General features: G+C 40.3%; 1 protein-coding gene across 1 annotated transcript; it reads right to left on the minus strand.

The window, feature by feature from the left end:
* Positions 1-620: 620 nt before the first annotated feature.
* On the minus strand, positions 621-22,028 carry vars2 (valyl-tRNA synthetase 2, mitochondrial). The gene is given in 24 exon segments (XM_029514442.1): positions 621-1,029; positions 1,302-1,451; positions 1,983-2,176; positions 2,291-2,402; positions 3,591-3,842; positions 4,154-4,306; positions 5,928-6,058; positions 6,914-6,992; positions 7,085-7,153; positions 8,151-8,255; positions 8,373-8,498; positions 8,582-8,652; positions 13,122-13,215; positions 13,528-13,615; positions 13,797-13,930; positions 14,787-14,906; positions 15,375-15,456; positions 15,537-15,634; positions 17,955-18,021; positions 18,119-18,240; positions 20,926-21,026; positions 21,116-21,197; positions 21,440-21,656; positions 21,777-22,028. Coding segments are annotated over 23 exon segments (2,712 nt in total). The 5' UTR covers positions 21,644-21,656; positions 21,777-22,028; the 3' UTR covers positions 621-951.
* Positions 22,029-22,080: the final 52 nt, after the last annotated feature.

Here is a 22,080-nt window from a genome sequence, read left to right on the forward strand (position 1 = left end):
ATCATGTTGGCCTGGAAATAAAATTGCACTATGTGCAGATTGTTAAAATCACTTGTGTTGGACTCACATTCATACATTGACCTCCATATTGACCTTGCAGCTGTTCATTCTTGCTCAAATACCAAGCATGAACTTAAACTATATATTTGTAACATAGTTTTTTCCTGGATAGGTGTTGTTTGGTTTTAATGTTGGCTTTAATGTTGTTTATTTTTATGGTCTATGAATCAAATGTACCATTGGGGCAGATAGTTTCTTATACACATTCTTGTACATCTTACATATACATTTCATTCAATGTATTTACTATCCCACATTAACTATAACTTATTTCATTAATTTTGTGGTTCATGTGACTTGGATCTACTCCGGTGTGGACTTTATATTCGCCTGTGCTTGCATGGGCTCAGTCCAGGTGCTTCAGTTTACAACTGCATGTTGGCTAAATTGGTGACACTTAATTGCCTGTAAGTGCAAATGTGATCACGATGGGCTGTCCGTTTGCCTGTGACTGACTGGTGATCTTTCCAGGATTGAACGAGGTTTGCTGGGGGTTGGCTTCCACAACCCTATCGCCAACAAAGAAACAAACATTGTCACATTTAGGGATTTCTTTTTTCTTTCTTTATTGTATTTAAAACAGTGAACACACAATTCTTGACAGGACAGAAACATTCCTGTCAAAATCTCCATAACAGCATCTTTGCATTAATGAAATTCCATGTACATGTTCCATGTTCATGTACATGTCCCCTTCCATTGATAACTGCGGCTCCTCCCACAGGTGAATTGTTAGGGACACCATGGAGTCCTGCAGTGTCAAAGTCTGACCGTGACATTATGGGCATTATGCAAACAATATATTCAACGTAGAAATCTCAGGAACAGACATTATAAATTATTCATAAAGCTGATCATCTCTGACATCCACACAGTGACATCATGCTGCAGTTAATCTGTCACTTGAGTCTGTTGAAGCACCTTCAACTGGTCCTCAATGGTTTGCAGTTCCTGTTGCATGGCTGAGAGCTAAACACAAGGAAGGGTCAAAATATATATATATATAAACAAACAACAACAAAACTTGCACAATTGCTGGGAAATTAGACCATCAAGTAGAACCATGGTAAAACAAATACAATTAATTCTAAGATGAAGACATTGATACTTTCATAATTTCTTAGTCTTCTCAGAGCAGGGTCCTGTGACTAAAGACCTTATGCATAAATCTTTTCCCACTGCAGTAACCAATTATAAATGATCAACATCAGCTTCTCTTCACCTGAATGTTCATAGCTCACCTTACTGTCCATCTGTTGCCTCACATGAGCAGGAACCTTGGTCAGGTAGTCAGAGGATTGGACCTTGTGGAGGATTTCCTTTAACTTTAGAACAAGCTTGTCTCTGCGTTTTGAGAGCTGCAGGATCTGTTTGTTGACACCCCTCCTGCTCTGAGAGAGGAAATCACATACTGTACATCAGATGAAGTGTTCATCACCTGGTAAATTTTCCAGTAGTTGTGAAACTTGTACAGTGATGTGCAAGGATCGTTTATACAGTAACTCCAGTTTGCATTTTAATTCCGAATTTAGATAGCAATTTCTAGGTTAGGTTAATATTACAATTTCTAGAAATTATGAAAAGATTATTATCTAATCTTATTTTTGTCGTTAACATGCAAACATGTTTGTGACAGATTATTGTTATCATTCTACTGTAACTGACAGTGAAAACGAATTTCCTCTTCTTAACAAAAACAAACAAGCAAAAAACAACCAGTTCGCCAACCCAACCCAACCTACCTTAAGAGGTCTAGCAGAGTCCAGACCTCGATGGGTGGGGACTACACAATATTAGGCAGGTGGTCATAAGGTTATAGCAGATAAAATAATTTGCTCTAAAAATCCCACTTAAATTTATTTTCTTGTCCACTATCATGGACAATAAAAATAATTGGGCATATAAAGGAAACTAATACTTACCTGTATGTGAAGGTGTAGCTGGCATGTGTGGTCCACCACACCAACAAGGCTTTCTTTAGGTGGAGGAGAGGAGTGGAGGTGGTCAGTACCATGAGGACAGTAGATGTGAAGGTTGGATATCCGGCTTAATGTCCAAACTGCTGACGCGAAGTGACAAAGGACCCGGGCCTGGCTGGATGAACACACTGCCCACACTGAAACATGCAAGCAACATGGCGATAAATCATCTATCACAATATTACTGGATGTTCCTGACATTTTGTTTTTGGAAATGCTTTACAAAATGGTTTCAGCTGTTAATAACTTACTAGCAGGTTTTTCGTTGGTCATGCCAGATTGCGCTCGCAGTGAGCGGGCTGTTCGAATCACTTCCTGGACCAGCAGGAAATCTCTTTCCTCTTCATGGAAATGCCAGTGAGCCTGTCAGGATGGAGAGATAAAAAAAACAATGCATCAGCTAAAACTTAAGGGAAGCTGAAAATGTAGCCAGTCAGAGAACGGGCAAAGCCTTCAACAGCTGAGAAAACCAGTCATCAGTTCAAATATTAAGAGCACATCTCCACCTGCTTATTCAGCAGTTATCTAATGAGCCAATCAAGTGGCAGCAGTTTAATGCGTAACCTCCTACAGATCCAGGTGAGGAGCTTCCGTTAATGAGGACAGATGTGACTCACTGACTCTGACTGTGACATGATTGTTGCTACACTGAGTTTCTGTCAAGCTGTTGGATTTTCACTAACCCACAACAGTTTTTACCTCAGAATGGAGCCTGAAACAAAAAGCATACACTAAGAGTAGACAGGATGGTTGGAAGGATGGACAGGAAGACTACAGTCACTCAGCTAACCCAAACTCTGTACAACGGTGCTAAGCAGAGAAGCTTCACAGCCAACAACATATCCAACCTTTAGGTGGATTCAGTACAACAGCAGAGACCATGTCAAGTTCCACTTTTTGCCACCAAGACCAGAAACTTGAGACCACAGTGGAAACAGGATCACCAAACCTGGACAGTTAAACAGCAGATGAAGGTTAAGAGTTTGGTTCCAACCTGCCTCAAGTCAACATTCGAGACCTGTGGTGGTTCGGAAGATATTTTCTTGACTCACTTGGGGTTGTAATACCAATCAGTCCTGGTATCAGTATTATTGTTGACCATGTTCATCCTTCATAGTCACAAATAATCAATTCTAATAGCTACCTCCTGCAGGATAATGCTCTATGTCACAAAGTTTAGATCGTTTCATCAATATGACAGTGAATTCAGTTCAGCCTCCAGACAAGAATCCAGTTAACCACTCTGACATGTTGTACACCAGGAAAGTGGAGCAAAGTCTCAAGGAATGTTTCAACATCTGGTCCAGGATCCCTACTGGCAGCGTGGGGTTCTGAATAAAATGTGCCATACAATCTGAATGTCAAATACTGAAAATACAATGGATCAGCATGTTGTGTCAAAGCAATGAAATGGTGCTCTAGTCTGTCAAAATGAATGAATAGCCAAGAAATAGGTGGTTAATATGACCCCTACATAGTTGTAACTGTGCAAATGTGGTGAAGGTAAACCCTTGTTATGGCTGTGAGGAGGTTTTATGGTTGTTGCCCTACCAGTTGAGAGGAGCTGGGGTACGGCTGTAAACACAGGCTGGCCTGGGCAGCACCTGCAGGTCTGTAGGGCTGGAGTCTCTGCCACAGCTCCTCAGTAATAAATGGCATGAAAGGGGAGAGCAAGGCCAGGGACATAGACACACAATGGTAGAGGACACTGCAGGCCACCTCTCTCGTTCTACCAGTGTGCTCCATGTCAGGTTGGACCACTGCTCCCTCATCCTGCTGGGCCAGCACAGGCTTCAGATACTCCTACAGGACAAACACAGACAGCAGAGAAAATGGCGAACCCTTACTACATTTCCTAAAAGGATCACAACCCCATTAAAAAAAAACTGCTTTATAAGTTAATCTGTTTACCTCAATCTTTGCTACCCTGTTACTGAGCATCCCATTTTCATGAATAAATCAGGTCATCATCCATCATCCATCATCCATCTCTTTTAAACAATGCGTAGATTAATTTTTATACAAAGGAAATTAGTAAATATCTAATTTTTTAATCTGTCTCATTGTGATGACAGTAACATGCACCCATAGTGCCAGAATAAAGTTCTTCTCACCATGTAGACATCACACAGGCTGTGGACCCAGAAGGAGTATAGGGCAGATGTGATGGTGTGCAGCTCATAGGTTTCAAAAGCACGCTCACACTGCATTACTGTGCTGTAGAGTCGGGAACAGATCCATCGATCCATGCTGCTCAGAGGAGTTGTCTGAAAATTTTGAAAGGATAAAACATTAACACACATGGAATATTTATAAGCAGAATCAAGATATCTTTCATAACAATTTTAGCTTAAAGCTACATTACAGTTTTCTTGACCATGGATGGCCACCACTTTACAAAGGTTGTGGAAAGTGGCATAAATACAACTCAGTCCATGGTTTACACCAGAGGTTTACACCACAGGTCTCCAACTCTGGTCCTGGAGAGCTACTGTCCTGCATGTTTTAGATGTTTCCTGCTCCAACACACCTGATTCACATGAATGGCTCCTTATCAGACCTCAGTGTGTAAAACAGTAAAACACCACATCCCTATCCCTACTCTTGTGTGTTGGTATCTTGGACAAAGCGAGTTACCCACAACATACCCATCACACATGGCTACATGGGTATCTCTCATATAAAGCTATCCCAAGACTGAACTGGGTCATCTCTTCTTCCTTTCTCACCCCCAAACTAGGCTGCATGAAACATGGGTTTCATGTTTGATGACCAGATATTTTTTATTCTTTCACCATCTTTATCCTATCTCCCAACTGAGCCAATTTGCCTTAATCAGGTCTTACCTGATTCAGTATGCCACCCATCTGTCAAATGACTAGCTGTAATGTAAAAGTGAATGTGCATGGTTTACACATAAATTAACTTAGTCCTTTTTGGAGCAATATGTCTGCTTGTTACTCTGATTCTTCTTTTGACAGATGAATTAGATTTTTACGCAAGTTAAGATATGAACAGACAGCCTAAAATAATTTATGTTTTTATCCACTTTTGCTGTTGAATTACAGATATAGCTCCTGGAATGTCATGTGAACTGCTCTCCTAATTTATTTAAGTACTATTTCACCATTTCAATATCTGCAAATTTAGTAGATTGAGAGTGACATTTTCACCTATGTATCAATCTAACATCTGTGCATTAATCACAAAATAGAATGTAGTTAGTCTAGCTCAATTTATGGAGTGACAGCAGAACAACACAGCTATCTATCTGTCTATCTTTGAACTTTAGCCTAGCTGTTCCACCTGCTCTCAGTGTTTATGCCAGTGTAGGCTAACCATTCTACTTCTACAGCAATATTTTCACATTACTGAAATCCAAGATGGATCCATCTTGACCACAAAGGGCTGAATGTCAGCATAGTGTGGAGATATAGATGAGGTGATGAGGAAGAAACTCCCCCTCAACTAAATAGTAACCCCCCCAGGGACATTATGTAGCTCAATGAGAGCTGAAAATCTGTTATTATACAATCCTGTTTAATGTGTGTAGTGTTATTGCAGGGTTTGGCAAGGCCTTCCCTTCACCACCTGCTGTACTCAGACAGTAAGTGCTGCTGTTTTGATGAACAGCTCTGTTTTCCTGTTTTGACATGCAGTGAAGAAATTCAGCAGATTTTCAGTCAAATGCACCACTCTTTCTCACACACACACATACACAAAAACACACACTGCAGTCAGAATAGTCAATCTGACTCCTGGGCTAGGTTTTGTTTTGCTCTAATATCTCTTTAATATCAACGCAAGCTTTTTTTCCTTCAACAGTAGAGCTAAATGAATACACCTACTGAAAGAAACAAAGCCAAACTGGCTCTGTGGATGCTTTACCTCCTTCAATGTTCTCACTGGCGCTGTGGTGTTACCCATCACTCCCAGTGTAAATCTCAGTGTTTGCCACATCTTATTGCAGAAGTGTCTGCAGCTCAGGACCTGAGAGATGGACAGACTGATGTCTTCTCCTAATAAAGAGCAAGAAACAAAACACACAATGTGAGAGTGAATAAACCTTCACAGTGAGAAGTTTTTCCTCATTAGTGGACAAGTATAAGTTACCAGTGTTGGTATGTTCATGAAGTTACTTATTCTGAAGTACAATGTGGATGAGGGGAAGTTTGAGAACTAACAGAAAGGCATTATTCCTGCAGTATGACATATTTCTTTCTAAATGGATGATCAAATGGTTGATTGATGGGTCGCTCCAGCGGCTCTGTGAAGTGCCACACCCAGATCCAGATCATCTCAAGCATGATACTCCAACATGAGGCATTGGCAGCACACAAATGGCACAATGATAGGTGTCTGTATGTTTGGGTGTGTGTATATCTTAAGGATAAGAGTGCCCTATATTTTTGTTCAGGGTACTTTTCAGTTGATATTAATAAAGCACTGAGGTTTCACACAGTGTCTGCAATTACATCAAATATGCTGAACGCATTCATTATCCCATTAGGAGTCAACCCTTCCTGGCAAAGGCAGCGGATAGAATATGAACTAGACTCACATTTGAACATACTTTTTTAACATACTTACATACATAAGACAATTGACATAACTGCACAAAACACTGAAACTAGTTCAATGTTTGATACAATGTTGTTCAGTTCATCTGTAAGACTGGAACAGGCAACTTGTTAGTGACAAAAGAAGTGTGAAAACCAATCTGTGCTCTTATCATTTGAGTTCCTAACTAGAGTCCTTCACTTTTCTGTCAGGGTAAAGTTGAGGCACAAATTCTCCTACCACAATAACATTTGTGAGTGCTGACAATAAGTCTTCCTCATCAGACAAAGTGAGCAGAGATGAGAGTCACTCACCCTGTGTCTTATAAGAACAAAGGGCAAATCTCAGAGCGTCAGTCCCACACTGAGGAATCCCCCTGGGGAAGTCTTTCCTCTGTGGGGAGGCAGATGGGGCAAAAAGATATGAAAGGAAGTAATGAGCATGCTCAGTCAGCCAGAAAGGAGATAGGAGGGAATGGAACTGACCTGTGCTTCCATGGCAACATGTTGCTCCCTCAGGTGAAGGTTTCCCTCCATCACTTTCTGCTGAAGTTTCTAGGAGGAAAAAAGGTTTCACAACAAAGTGTCTTTCTAGGAATCAGTCTCAGTGGGATGTTTACGACTCACTTTCAGCTGTCAGACGTTGTGCAGAAAATCTTTAGCCCTTGTGGTTTAAATTGCATTTCCACTATAAAAAAAATCCAATGAAAACACTGAAAACAGCATCTGTCTCTGGACTTTGATATCTTCAGATATCTGGTGTGTTAGTATGCTAACACTAACACACTAAATCATATGTCTATTTTGAAAACTGTCTAAATTTTAATGAATTGAATCCCTGCTTCCTTTTTTCATTTCTGGAATTTGTATTCATTTAAAGCGCCATATTGTTACAACTCAATGTGTCCTTTGATTATAAATCAGGTCTCGGTTCTATGTTAAAAGCATCAAAGTTCTTAGTACACAGAGAAATGCTTGGTCTTTGTTCAGAAGGTGGGCCTTAAAACAGGCTTTCATGACTTCTTGAACATTGTGGTGTTACAACAAAGCAGTCACCACCTTCAGCCAGCCCCACTGGGGCCCACTACCCAACCTTGCAGTGTATTTGCCTTCTCTGAGTCTTTCTGAGTTTTTCATTGGATCCTCTTCACTGACCTGTTGTCACAAGAGCTCCAGAGTGAAGCCTGAGAGAGGAGATGTAAAACTACATTGAGATTTTTTTTTGTCCTTAAACATTCCATATTTTAACTTCCCTAGTGTAGTGTTGACACCATTAAGAAGATATTTTGCGATGTTATCATCCAAAACTGCTTTACTGTAATGAGTAAGGAGGGTGTGGGCCCGAATCAATAACAGCTTTGGACGACAAAATAAAAATCAGACCTTTAATTGCTGTGAGAGCTTAAATACAAATTGTTTGTAGATTGCGCCGATTCTAATACTGATGATGTCATATTAAAAAGCATCACCATCCAGTCCATCCACAGAGTGTGATAGTATCAGTAAGTCATTAACAAGGATACCTTTTGGACCAGACCCAGGTCCTACCTACCTCCAGAGAGACTCCATGTATGACATCTAATGGGTCAATGACGTTTCCCAAAGATTTACTCATTTTCCTGCCGTATTTATCTCTCACCAGAGAGTGAAACAGAACCTGGAATACAGGATGAGAAAGGTCAGGGTAAAGAAAAAAGGAAAACAGCAGCAAGGGCTGACCCTGTAATGGATCACAGTGATGACACTGTGACGGATACAGTGGTTTTTCATCTACCTGCTTAAAGGGCAGCTGTCCAGTAAGTTCTGTGCCCAGCATTACCATCCGTGCCACCCAGAAAAAGATGAGGTCACTGCCTGTTTCCAGCATGGAGTTGGGGTAGTAGCACTGAAGGTCAGTAGTCTGTGGGAAACAAGACTGGGATTATATCAAAAGGGATGCAGCTTTTTATGAAGCACTCTGGGCAATTAGAGGAGGAGCAGTACCTTTTGAGGCCAGCCGAGCATGGCAAAGGGAAACAGTCCTGAGGAGAACCATGTATCTAGGACATCAGGGTCTAACACAGGGACAATGCAGGTGGAAGTCAAAGAGATACATGTGTATATTTATATACACTTTAATATACACTTTTATCAATATAAAAAAGTAAAAACTGAAATATCATATTGACATAAGTATTCAGACTTTTAGCTGAAGTTCATCTGGTTCCTGTGAGGTGTTTGTACACCTGGACTAGAAGCAAACAGCCAATGGTGTAATGTCATCATTCAGTCAGTCAGCGACTAACATCTCTTTCTTGACTGTTGTGGGTTGCAAAAATTCTCTGTCCACTTAGCTATTTAAATTTTTTTATTCTTTGCTTCTTACATGTTTTAGTTTTAAATTTTTCCTTCCTCTATGTTTCAGTTTGAAACTCTCCTCTCCACGTTTCCCTGCATTCATCTTCAGCAACCATGACATATCATCATGTCATGTCATTCACTCCCTGATTGGATCTTATCAGCTGGGACTACCAGTGGTGAAACAATATGGAGAATGAATTGTTGAAGTGTTTCAGAAGTGTAACTTTGTTATCTTAGTAGCAGCTGTTGTTTAGTAACATTCTGGATGCTAAAATGCTAAAACTGCCTTTAACGATCCTATAACTAACCAATCTAGACAATCTAATTTCTGTTTACACTAGCTCACACATCTACTCTCCATCAGTGATTATGTGATGTGTTTTCCAGTGTGTTAGGGTGGCCGTACTTAAGTGCATCCCTGGGGCCAGAGTGTGTGACATCTAGTCTTACTGAAACTGATAGCTAAGGATAAATATGAATAAAGTAAAGTTGTAACTCATGTCGTCACCCGACTACACCAGTCGGAGGTCCACAACATTAATGTGGAGTTGGTGTGTAATTTAGCAAAAATGATTCCAGACACTACTTTTCTCTGGCCCTCTGCCCAATCTGGCCAGTGATGACATGTATAGCCGCAAGTCATCATTCCACTGCAGGTTGTCAAAGTGGTGTTCAGAAAACATTGTGGGCCACATAGATAACTGGAAGACTTTCTGGGGGAGAACTGATAGATAGATATCCTTTATTGTCATTGTATCAAACATATATACATACAATAAAATTATGGCTGCTCTAATTAGGAGAGATGACATCGTGGAGGGGGTGATTCTGATTGAATTTATTACAAAAGTTAGAACCGTGACATTCCATACCAAGAGGAAGAGCTGCAGTTTAACACTCTGCACCTCAGTTAAAGCAGCTGCCTACCTACAATAGAATAGACTATAGTTTATAGTTGGTATAGTCTATACAAACTTGCTGTCCACAACCTCCAAAAATTTGTAGATCTATTAAACCAAAAGTAAACAGATGATATGCTAAAAACAAGATCTAAATTGGAATCAAAAGTACCACCAATTGAGATCTAAATGTTACAAAAATTTCATGTAGCGTACTGAATATTAGATCAGAATCATCCAAATCCCTGTTAGTTAATGATCTGATCGCTGATCATATTATGGGTTTATTCTGCATCACTGAAACCTGGCTTCAGCGGAATGAGTACATCAGTATAAATGAATGTAAATCTCCCACTCAGGTTAACTGTCATATTCCTCGTACCATCGGTCGAGGAGGAGGGGAGGCTAAGATATTTCATTCCAGTTTATTAATCAATCCTAGACCAAAATCTAGTTATAGCTCTTTGAAAGCCTTAACCTCAGTCTCTCCCATTCAAACTGGAAAATTTTAAAACCAGTTCTGCTAGTTACAGAATATCATCCACCTGCTCTGTACTCAGAGTTTCTATTGGAGTTCTCGGAGAATCTATCATAATTAATACTCAGTACAGATAAAAGTACAGATAAAATCATTATAGTGCGTGATTTCAATATTCATGTAGCCTTAGTTCTGCATTTAAGTCATTACTGGACTCAGTTGGCTTTTCCCAGAGTGTGAATGAACCTACTCACTGTTTCAATCACTCTTGATCTGGTGTTAACATATGGTATTGAAATTGACCAGTTAAAATTTCCGCACAGTCCTCCTCTCTCCGACCATTACCTAATAACTTTGGAGTTTACAATTAATGGCTGCAAAGCATCTGAGAATAAATTCAGCTCTAGCAGATGTTTATCTTAAATTGCTGTGGCCAAATTTAAAGAGAATATACAGTCATCATTTGCTAAACTGCCTAAAGTCAATAGAGGACTGATGTCCTTGTCTTAAAGCAAAAGTCATGAAAATAGGATAGAGAGTGGTGTTCAAGTAATGTAGAGGAAAGCTCCTAGAAGCTCCTATACTTCAGCACTGATAGAAGAAGCCAAGAACAAGCCCAGGTTTCTCTTAAGAGCTATAGCCAGTATGACAGTCATAGCAGTGGAACCAGTGATTCCTCTAACTCTTAGCAGTGATTATTTGGGCTTTTTTTACTATTAAAATCTTAACATTCAGAGCCAAAATTCAACAGCTTCCAACTACAATTGGCAGCAGTTCCCTATCAAAGGGAGCAGCAGCTTCTTAATCAACTGTAACTCCTGCTTTGTATTTGGAATCTTTTTCATCTTTAAATCTCTCCAAGCTAGTTTCTATAATCTCATCATCTAAATCATCTAATTAACATGTATATTCTGGATCGGATCAATGTGAGTTTACCTCCAGGTTATGTAACACAGTCGAGTTTTGAGTTTGCAGATCTTAAAACTCTCCTCAAAACACATTAGGTCTTTTGAGGAGAGTTTTAATGTCTTTTGATGTTTTGGCTTATTACAAACCCATATCTAACCTCACTTTCATTTCCAAAATTCTTGAACATCTGTATAGGACTGGCTTGTTGAAGAGTTTCAGTCAGGTTTACGTCATAGCACAGAAACAGCACTGGTAAAAGTTACCAACAGCATTCTAATTGCTTCGTACAACGGACTGGCCTCCATACTTGTGTTGTTAGAGCTTAGTGCTGCTTTTGACACCATCAACCATAATATTCTCATAGGAGCCACACTAAGTCAGTTCTAATCATACTATCATACTGTCATAGACAGATATCACTTCTTTAATGTTAGCATTGACTCACGCACTGTAGTTAATCATGGAGTTCCATAGGGTTCAGTCCATTCATAAAGACCTGGATGACTTGAAACTTTTTCATTCTGAACTCAGACAAAATTTAAGTCATTGAAGCTCGTTGTAAGCCCCTCAGAGAAGCAATTTCTGATCATGTAACCACTCTGGCATTAGTTTGGCCTCCAGTTCTACTGTTAGGAATCTTTGATCATTTTTTATCAGGATATGTGCTTTTTCCCCTCATATAAAACTTGTCTGTAGGACAGTCTTATCGCACCTATTCTATTTTTACAAATATCAGAAACAGCCTGTCTCAAGAGGATGCAGAAAAACTTGTACATGCATTTGTTACCTCTAGACTACTGTAATTCATTACTATCTGGATGTCCCAACAATTCTCTGAAAAACCTTCTGTTGATTCAGAACACTTTCTCCTAACATGCAAAACTCATAAGGACCAAGCTCCATCCTATCTCAGAGGGTGCATAGTTCCTTGTTGTCCCGGGATGTGACTTCATTCTCTGGTTATAGGTTTACTTGTGGATCCTAAAGTCTCCAAGTGTAAATCAGGAGACAGCTCTTTCAGCTATCAAGATCCTTTTCTATTGAACCAACTCCCAGTATCAGTCCGGAGTTCGGTCTCTGTCACAGATTTCAAGATCAGGCTTAAGACCTTCCTTTATGACAAAGCCTGCAGGTAAAAAGGCTTAATTACTCTTTTTCTTTCAGTTATGCTGATATAGGCCTAGACTGCTAGGGGTTGCAGTGAGCACCCCTCCCTCTCTCTTCCCCCTTGCGTATGCATTACAACATTACATATCTCCTCTACCTTTGTCTCTTCCTGTAGTCTGTGTTTTGTCCCTCCTGTCCTATCTCTTCCTGTCCCCATCCAAAAGTACCTCAGTACATGGTGCTGCAAGTTATGTTTAATTATCATTACACACTACTAACTTCCCATTGTAACCTCTTCTTCTCCCATACTACTAATATTTACTAGTGCATGTTTAGAACTACCAGGTAGCAATCCCTATATGTTTTGTTTGCATTTTCCATAGCATCTTCTCTTCTCCTGTTCTTGTTTTCTCTCCATCCCTCTACCAACCCCCCCCCCCCTCCTTCACGCTCGCTCTTACCGCAACTCTTTCAAACTGCCTCTGCCCCCCATATTTCTCCTTCTCTCAACCCAACCAACCGAGGCAGATGGCTGCCCACCCTGAGCCTGGTTCTGCCCAAGGTTTCTGCCTCTTAGAGGAAGTTGCCAGTCCTTGCCACTGTCGCCAAGTGCTTGCCCTTGGAGGGATATGTTTGGGCTCTTTAACAACTCCATAAAGAGTTTGGTCTAGACCTGCTCTATGTGTAAAGTACCTTGATGTAACTTTTTTATGATTTGGCACTATATAAGTAAATTTGATTAGATTTTTTATCATGTTGTGGATAAGATGAGAAAATAATGATAAATTACCCCGTGTGAGAGTGACAGCTTCTGGCCTCACTCCATATTTGAGGGCAGCCCTGTGTCGAGCCTCATCTTCGCTCCGTCCCCAGACCCACTGCTCCTACAACATACACAGACACACACACAGTAACTGGTCACTTTTGCAGCTTTTTTATCCTCCCGATTTCAAAGCTAAAACTTGCATTAATTTCCTGGAGAGTTATTCTAATGTCCAAGGGCCCCAATACACAATTCCCAACAACTGGGAGCTCATACACACACATAATGTCATGCCAGAGTGTAGGACAGAATGATATTGGCCTTTTTTCATTTATTTACCCATTTTTTCTATTTGGGCCTGCACCGAATGAACAAATACTGGGACACCAGTATTACTCAGTACTGTTATTCTTTAAACACACATAGGCCCTACCTCCTCCTTGTCAGTCCAGCTTGGAAGCTCAACTTGGTAAGCAGGGATCTGATGACCCCACCAAAGCTGTCTGGAAATGCACCAATCACTGCAAAATGAACCGTGAGACACTGCTGCTGACCGGAGCGTTGAAACAAGAGTTCATTCATCATCAGAGTGGTGTCATTTCACAGGCATCAGCTACGATGACATGATTGCAGTTCTTGTTCACCTTCACACCACTGTACAAACACATGAATTCTGTCAAGTCAAGTGTCAAGACATTCTACCTGATGTTGGACAGCCATCTCCTCCATGTTTTAGTGTAGGGTTATGCAAAGGTCAGCATAGTTCCAAATTCCACCTGGTTCTCATAACCAGGCACAGACAGCATACTTGGCCCAGACAGCTCCTTGGAGTCAACCTAACAACAAACCCACACTCTTAGTGTTCACAGACATGCTGACCTAACAAATAAAGTGAGAAATAAGGCCATTTTCACAGACTTCAATACATTCTGACTTCTGACAAGCAGATGTTGGTGAGTGGTGGTTAAGGCCTGATACTGGTTTCTTAATCAGGAAGTAGAGTAAGTGATCAGGCATTTTACATTTCTAAATTGCTCAAAGTATGTCTGGAGGATGATTCCTTATTCTAATGTTAAACTGTGGTTGCTTTTGATTCATTTTTAGGGATTTGTTGTGAAATTGATATTGAAATGGCTTCTGTTGATCAATAAAATAAGTACAAAATAGAATATACACAGTTGCCATGAGAATTCAATACACTGCTACTTAACGAACCACATGCAAATGTAAAAAAAAAAAAAAAAAAAAATACACCAAACAAAAAAAAAAAAAAACAAACAACACAATTTTAAGAAAACTTGCTGTATTTGCCAAAGCATGACCTGCAAATGATTACACTAAAAAGTAATGAATAAGCCTGGGACACCGCTGGATATGTAAGGATGCATTATTATACATCTGCACGTGCACAGCTTTAAATTTTAGGAGTCAGAAATCATTGAAGATCAAGTGCAAAAATCTCAGGTTCATCACTTTATCATGTACCCTGCAGACACTCCCATTCCATTGTCATTATTCGCAGCAGATTTCTGTAATTAGTTGCGTTGCACTGTTACTTGTATTTGCAAGGCTTCATTTAAGTTGTGAGGTGTTATGATCTTTGGGCCACCCTAGTTGAGTGAGGAGGAACCATGACTGACCAGAGAGAAGGAAAATCACTGTTTTCATACACACTGAACTCAGGTGAATCACCTCAATGTCAGAGATGGCAGATTCCAGAGCGCAGCTCCAGTTGACCAAACCCTCTGAGCGATATATCAAACCGGAGTCACAGAGCCGGACAAAGGCCTCTGTCACTGCCTTGCTGAAACCCTGAGATACATTCAGAGAGTAAAAACACAGTCAGACACAGCAAATGTTCCAAACACAGATATAGTCAGACAAATACACTAAGATACAGTTAAAACACAGACATAGTGACATAGTCAGATACATTAATGCACAGTCAGACACACTCAGACACACTCAAAATATAATCAGACATTAACAGTCACCTGAATTGGATGGTTTATTTTAATCTGATATATTTGTTTTTACTTCTGACAAGAAAAACCCCAAAAAATTTACTGTACTTAGATGTTTGGGTTTAAACAAAAGGTTTGAGCATAGTCATCTATCTTCAGAGTGAATCTGACGCTTCAATGAAGAAGAGCAGCTTGTACTTAAGGTGACAGTGGTCAAATATGAATTAGACATAAATATATTGTATGAACAATTAATAATCTATTTAGAATACATTGAACATGAATTACAGGTCAGTCTAAGAGTGATGGGTCTTACTGGATCCATGGTGAAACAGGCTCTGCTCCAGTCCAAAGAGGCTCCCAATCTCCTCAGCTGATGGTAGATCTCCTCTCCTTTCCTGGGGAGACACAGGCATTGGGGTGAGCAAAGGAAACAGCTGTGTGGACATAAAGTGATGATGTGACTGTGGAGCCTTACTCATTCTTCCATTTCCACACCTTCTGCAGAAACTCTTCCCTGCTAAAGTCCTGTCTGCGCTTCCCTTCTTCCCTCAGCAATCTCCTTTCCACCACTGACTAAAACACAGAATCAGACACAAAAGTTAAGGAGACACACACACACACACACACACACACACTAGAGGCATGTTCAGCAAAGAAAAAGGCCCAAAGGTCAAACATAGAAGGCGTTATTAACTCACAATTATTATTTAGAACATAGAAAAAGAGAAAATAATGATCATCATCCACCACTTAAACATCAAACAACTTTTCACACATCCTGTTTCAAAATTAGCAGTTGCATTCTTAACGAAACACATGCAAATGTAAAAAAAAAAGAAAAAAAACAAAACACAATTTTAAGAAAACTTGCTATTTTTGCCAAAGCATGACCTGCAAATGATTACACTAAAAAGTAATGAATAAGCCTGGGACACCGCTGGATATGTAAGGTCACTGATGTGCATTGAAGGATATGTATGTTATTATACATCTTCACGTGTTATTCAAAGCTTTAAATTTTAGGAGTCAGAAATCATTGAAGATCAAGTGCAAAAATCTCTGGTTTCAAAATTAGCAGTTGCATTCTTAGTGACACTGAAAGGCCAAATCAAGCATAAATTTAAGGTCTCAGCCAACAGAGAAATGCTCACAGCTTATATTCACAAACAGAGCATTGAATCATGTCACAGCTCTCCACGATGGCAAATCGTTATCGACCTGAATCAATAATTTGCTTTATCTTAAATCTGCCAGGGCAGCCCAGTGGAATAGTGGTTAGCACTGTTGCCCCACAATAAGAGGGTCATGGATTTGGTTCCTGGCCTGGGGCCTTTCTGTCCATGTTTTCCCCTTGGTTTCCTCCCACCTTCCAAGGACATGTATGTTTGGGTTAACTGGTGACTCTAAAGTGCCCATAGGTCTGAGTGTGAGTGGTTGTTTGTCTCTGCATGTTGGCCCTGCGATGGCCTGGCAACCTGTCCAGGGTGTACCCTGCCCTCGCCCTGTGTGAGCTGGGATAGGCTCCAGCACCCACCACGACTCAGAAATGGATAAGCAGTAGAGGATGAGTGAGTGAGTGCGTGAAATCTGCCATATTTCTGTATGATCACTTTGAAAACAGGATTGTAGGTCAAAGCTAACCATCCTGTGTGTTAATACAAGCACAGGCAAACAAGAGCCAATAGTCCATCAGATGATTGTAACCTTGATGCTTATTTTAGTTGACCGAATAAAATAGCTGAAGCCTCATAGTCCACATTTTAACTCATTAAATTTCTCATCCAGTTTTGAATCGAATGATGATTGTGGACTTTTTCCCTTCACTGGAATTGAATAATTAAAGCACGGGTGCCACACTCTGGCCCTCAGTGTAATTATATTTGGCCAGCGAGATCATACCAAATATGTTAGGCTGACCAAACGTCTCTCCCCAGACATGTCCACTTTTTACATCCTGTCCAGGGTGTCCGGGGTGGGGGTTATTAATTGATGATAATGTCATTGTTCAGGTTAGCGTGTGACTTAATCCCAGAGAGGCTGCCCTGTGAGCGGATCTCCAAAACTGACAACAAGAAAGCAGACATTGGTGGTGCAGCTGAAGCGTTCAAGATGCCGAAGCGCAAATGCACGTTCACAGATGAACTGTGAAAAAAATTCTCAGTTTACCAACCCGTACAGGACATATGGGAGGCTGAGTGCACCGTGTGCAAAGCTGGTACATATGTGTCTGTGTCCAATAAAGGTGGATTAAAGGATCTCTTCAAGGCTAGTTTGAGAGCCATGAATGGTTTCGTATTAATTTGTGTTTGTAGGAATTTACATATTTTTAATATTGCTTTTTGTTCTTGTGTAATCCCTATAATTTGGGCCTGGGTCACAGGAATATGGGTGATGGTATAATTTTCAGAGCTGATTTAAGCACCCATTCACCTGTGTGTGTGAGAAGTGGACGTGTGGGTGAGTGGGTTGAGTGTGACAAATTTTTTGTTGTACTACTTGTTAGTAAAATTTCTTGGACACATCTTTGGACTCGGGCAGCATGGCGGCATAGTGGTTGTTTGTCACTGTTTGTCCTTGTGTGTTGGCCCTGCGATGAACTGGTGACCTTTCCAGGGTGTACCCAGTCCCTTGGCCAATGTGAGCTGGGATTAGGCCCAGCAGCCCCGGAAACGGATAAAGCGGTTGAAGATGAATGAATTAATCTTTGGACTCAGACTGAATAATTTTCTAAAGGCGTGTCAGTTCTTCAGCTATTTTTAACTTGTTAAAGTAAAATAGCAGTAGCAAGTGTGAACTCTCGGAAAATGCAATCTTTAAATTCACATATAAACATGTAAAATTTACCCTCAAACTCCTTTAAACCTCAGCTGGATGGAAAAAGAAGTCATTATACCTGTGTAGCAATTCCTGCATGGTCACATCCAGGAACCCACAGCACCTTGTACCCCTTCATCCTTTTCCTGGTGGATCACAGATGGATAATTTACTGCTCTACATGGACACAAGAGTGACAAGTGATATCTCCCAGAACAAACTGCAAGTGAAGTTGTCAATTACCATCGAACCAAAGCATCTTCTACAGCCACAGTCAGAGCGTGACCCAAGTGCAAATTCCCAGTCACATTTGGTGGAGGGATACACAGAATGAAGGTCTTATCCACAGCATGAGGTAACCTTTTCTGTAAGGACATGACAACGACAAGCAACAGCAACAGGCCAAAGAGACATAGGTCAATTATCATCATCACCATAAGTGATATTTGCAAACTCAGTCAACCTTGGTTGGATATAATAGAGGTCAAAAGATGGCTCCAATATTTCTATTTTTTTTTTAATTTATAAAAGATTTCCATTATACTCATTGTCAGGAAGGAATTAATTATAATGAAATAAAAAACAAAAACACAGGCAGCACGGCAGCATAGTAGTTAGCACTATTGCCTCACAAGATGTTTGCGTGTTTGGTTCCTGGGCCTGGAGCCTCTCTCTGCAGAGGTCACACTTTCTCCTTGTGATTGTGTGGGCTTCCTCCAGGTACGCCAGTTTGCTCCCACCCTCCAAAGTTTGGATTAATTGGTGACTCTAAATTGTCAGTAGGTCTGAGTGTGAGTGGTTGTTTGCCTCTGTCTGTCTCTATGTGTTGGCGATGTACTGACGACCTGTCCAGGTTGTACCCCACCCTCGTCCAGTGTGAGCTGGGATTAAAATGAAAGGAAAAGCTATTGCTGCATCGCAACTGCTTCAGTTTATTTAATATTAAACTCATTTTAACAAAGACTAACTTCAGTCGTTAAACTAATGAATGAAGATAGATGAGAGAGGATATTTTTCATGATTACTGCTCAAAAAAAAACAGCACAAGTCATGAGGTAAAGATACAAAGTTCTAATTAGCTCTAAAACAACTCAAATGCATGTAAGTTTTTGTGTTGAAGTTTTCTTTGATCATAATGGTTTACAGTGTAACTGAAACGGGTAGAGTGAAGTGGAATCTTTTTGCTCAGTTATTTAAAGAGCGTAAAATAAGCATTGAACACATCACCATTTTTCTCAGTAAATATATTTCTAAAGGTACTACTGACATGAAATTTTCACCAGATGTCAGTAACGACCCATGCAACCCACACATGCAAGGAAATCAAACCTTAGCTGTCCATAAATTATTGAACACACTATTATTCAACACACTGAAATTCACTGAAGTCTTTCTGGGGGAGACCTGGTGTAATTAGGTGAAATGGTATCAATCCCACCGTGGACCGGGCCGCTCTCATTTCTAGGAATATGGCCGATTTTATTAGAAAGCCAAAACCCTGACAATCCCGAGTCAAGACCAGGAGGCAGAGCCGCAGTTTAACACGCTCCTCTGCGCCTCAGTCAGAGCCGTCACCTGCCGAAAATAGAATAGAGTCTCTGTCTATGTTTAGGTCTATGTGTCTGTGCCACCTAAATTTAGAAAAGTTAATAAACTCAAATTAAACAGAAGAGGAGCTAAAAACAAAAACTTAACTGAAATGAAAACAGCCACAAATTCGGTCTCAAATAACACTGCAATCAAATGTGGACTGTTGAATATTCGATCACTATCATCAAAATCTCTACTAGTTAATGATCTCATAAATTGATCATTGTATTGATTTATTTTGTATAGCTGAAATCTGGCTGCAGCAGGATGAGTATGTCAGTATTAATGAAGCTACACCCCCCACTCATGTTAATTTTCATATCCCTGGTACCACAGGTCGAGGAGGGGGGGTGGCTGCAATATTTCAATCAAGCTTATTAATCAACCCTAGACCAAAATCTGGCTGCAGGTCTTTTGAAAGCCTCACTCTTAGTCTTTCCAACTCAAACCGGAAAGGTGAAGAACCAGTTCTGTTGGTTACAGTATACCGTCCACCTTGTCCATATTCAGAATTCCTATCAGAGTTTTCTGAGTTTATATCAGTTAGTACTCAGCACAGATAAAATCATTATACTGGGAGATTTCAAGATGCATGTTGATATAGAAAGCGACAGCCTTAGTTCTGAGTTTCTTTCCCAGCATGTGATTGAATCCACTCACTACTACAATCATATTCTTGATCTTGTTCTAATATATGGCATTGAAATTAACAAGCTAAAAATTTTTCCTCAAAATTCTCTCCTGACTGACCATTACCTTATTACATTTGAGTTTACTTTAATGGGCTGCACAGCACTGAGGAATAAACTCAGTTATAGAAGATGCTTATCTGAAGATGCTGTGGCTAAATTTAAAGAGAACATTCAGTCATCATTCCCAACAATGCCATATCTAAATTCAAATGAGGATTTCTCCCATACACAGGTTGATGACCTTGTGATTACCACTATGGCCACACTGTGTTCAAATCTCGACAATGCCTAAAAAAGAAAGTATCAGAAATCAAATCAGAAGAGTCTCACAGACTCTTCCCCTCCAAGTCTGGTTCTGCCCAAGATTTCTGCCCCTTAAAGGAAGTTTTTCCTTGTCACTGTCACCAAGTGCTTGCTCATCGGGGGATTTGTTGGGTCTCTTTAAATTATTCTATAAAGAGCTTGGTCTAGACCTGCTCTATATGTAAAGTGCCTTGATGCAACTTTGGAATGATTTGGCGCTAAACAAATACATCTGATTTGATTTGATTTGCATTGCTCAGGTGTGATTTTGGCCCATTCTTTCACACAAACAGTCTTCAAGTCTTGAAGGTTAAGTGCGCCTCTTCCATGAACTCTAATCTTTAGTTCTTTCCATAAGTGTTCAATACTTATTTTACCTGCTGTATATGGAATGGCCATTGCTTTTGTTTATTACCAAACATTATTATTTAAGCATGGCGTTCTCTTAAGTTATAAAACCCTCACATGCTGCTCTGGACTGAAGAATCCTTCTTTCTCCCACCACTGGTACCAGCTGGACTCAACATACTCTGGACTGTATGAGGATGGGAATTGCAAACTGGTGTCTGCAAAAACAAAAAAATCATTTTCGCATATATGCAAACACAACCCAGAGAAACCATTGCTGGGATGCACATGAGAGGAGGTCAGTCACCTTTCTTTGAACCTGGAAGTGATTGAGCGGTGTACACTATCTTCTGTTTCTCACTCCATTTCAATGATTTATCCTCAGTCGTCTGCAAACGGAAACATCAATGTTGAAATATATTTGGGTCAGTTGTGAGTAGTTTGTCTCTGGGGCCCGTTTATCTCACAGATTGTTCCACTTTGCTTATCTATTTATCATCTGCGTTATACCCTTGAAAGTGTGTTTTTACATTTCTAGCAGAGAACCACAAGATCCAGGTTTTGTCTTAAATGATTCACCAACTTGAATAAAAGCAGCTTTTCTTTCTCCTGACGTTTCTTTCTTACTCACATTGTGCCGACTTGACAGTATGGCCTCCTCCCGATCTCGTCTGCGTCTCTGTTTTTCAACTTGGGGCAGGTGGGTGGGGGGGTTGGACTGAGATGTAAAAGAGGAAGATGATGATGGCGAAGGTTTTGTTGGGTGAGTGGGACGGAGCCTGGCTATTGCTCTGCCTGCCAGCCCCAGGCTAAGGACACGACCTGCCCTCCACATCTTCAGTGACACACTACAAACATACAGAACAGCAGTAGTGTCATAAAACCCTTTTGGTGATGACGAGAAGCCAGATAACTAACCCACACCTAAAATCGGTGTCTTTGTTCGTTGTCCATCAAAGTTTACTCACTGTTTTCAGTTAAGAGTGTTCAGACGTCACCTTCTTTGCCAATTCATCGTTGCACATCCGATTTCCCATTTCTACTGTTCTGCTACGTTTCTAATGTTGCTAAAACGTAAAGACCGTGTAGCCTGCTATAATAACTGAATCCCGTAAACCAGCTACAATTATTTATTTCATTTTATTTTTTGTTAAAATTCGGCATAAAGTGGATGTTTTTTTAGCGGAGTCTTCTAACTTAAGCACAACCGGAAATGGCGACTGTGCGTCTAGAAATAGCTTCCTGACAACAGTACCTACTGTCAAGCGAAAC

This window comes from Echeneis naucrates, chromosome 11, assembly GCF_900963305.1.
Source record: "Echeneis naucrates chromosome 11, fEcheNa1.1, whole genome shotgun sequence".
Classification (NCBI taxonomy): Eukaryota; Metazoa; Chordata; class Actinopteri; order Carangiformes; family Echeneidae; genus Echeneis; species Echeneis naucrates.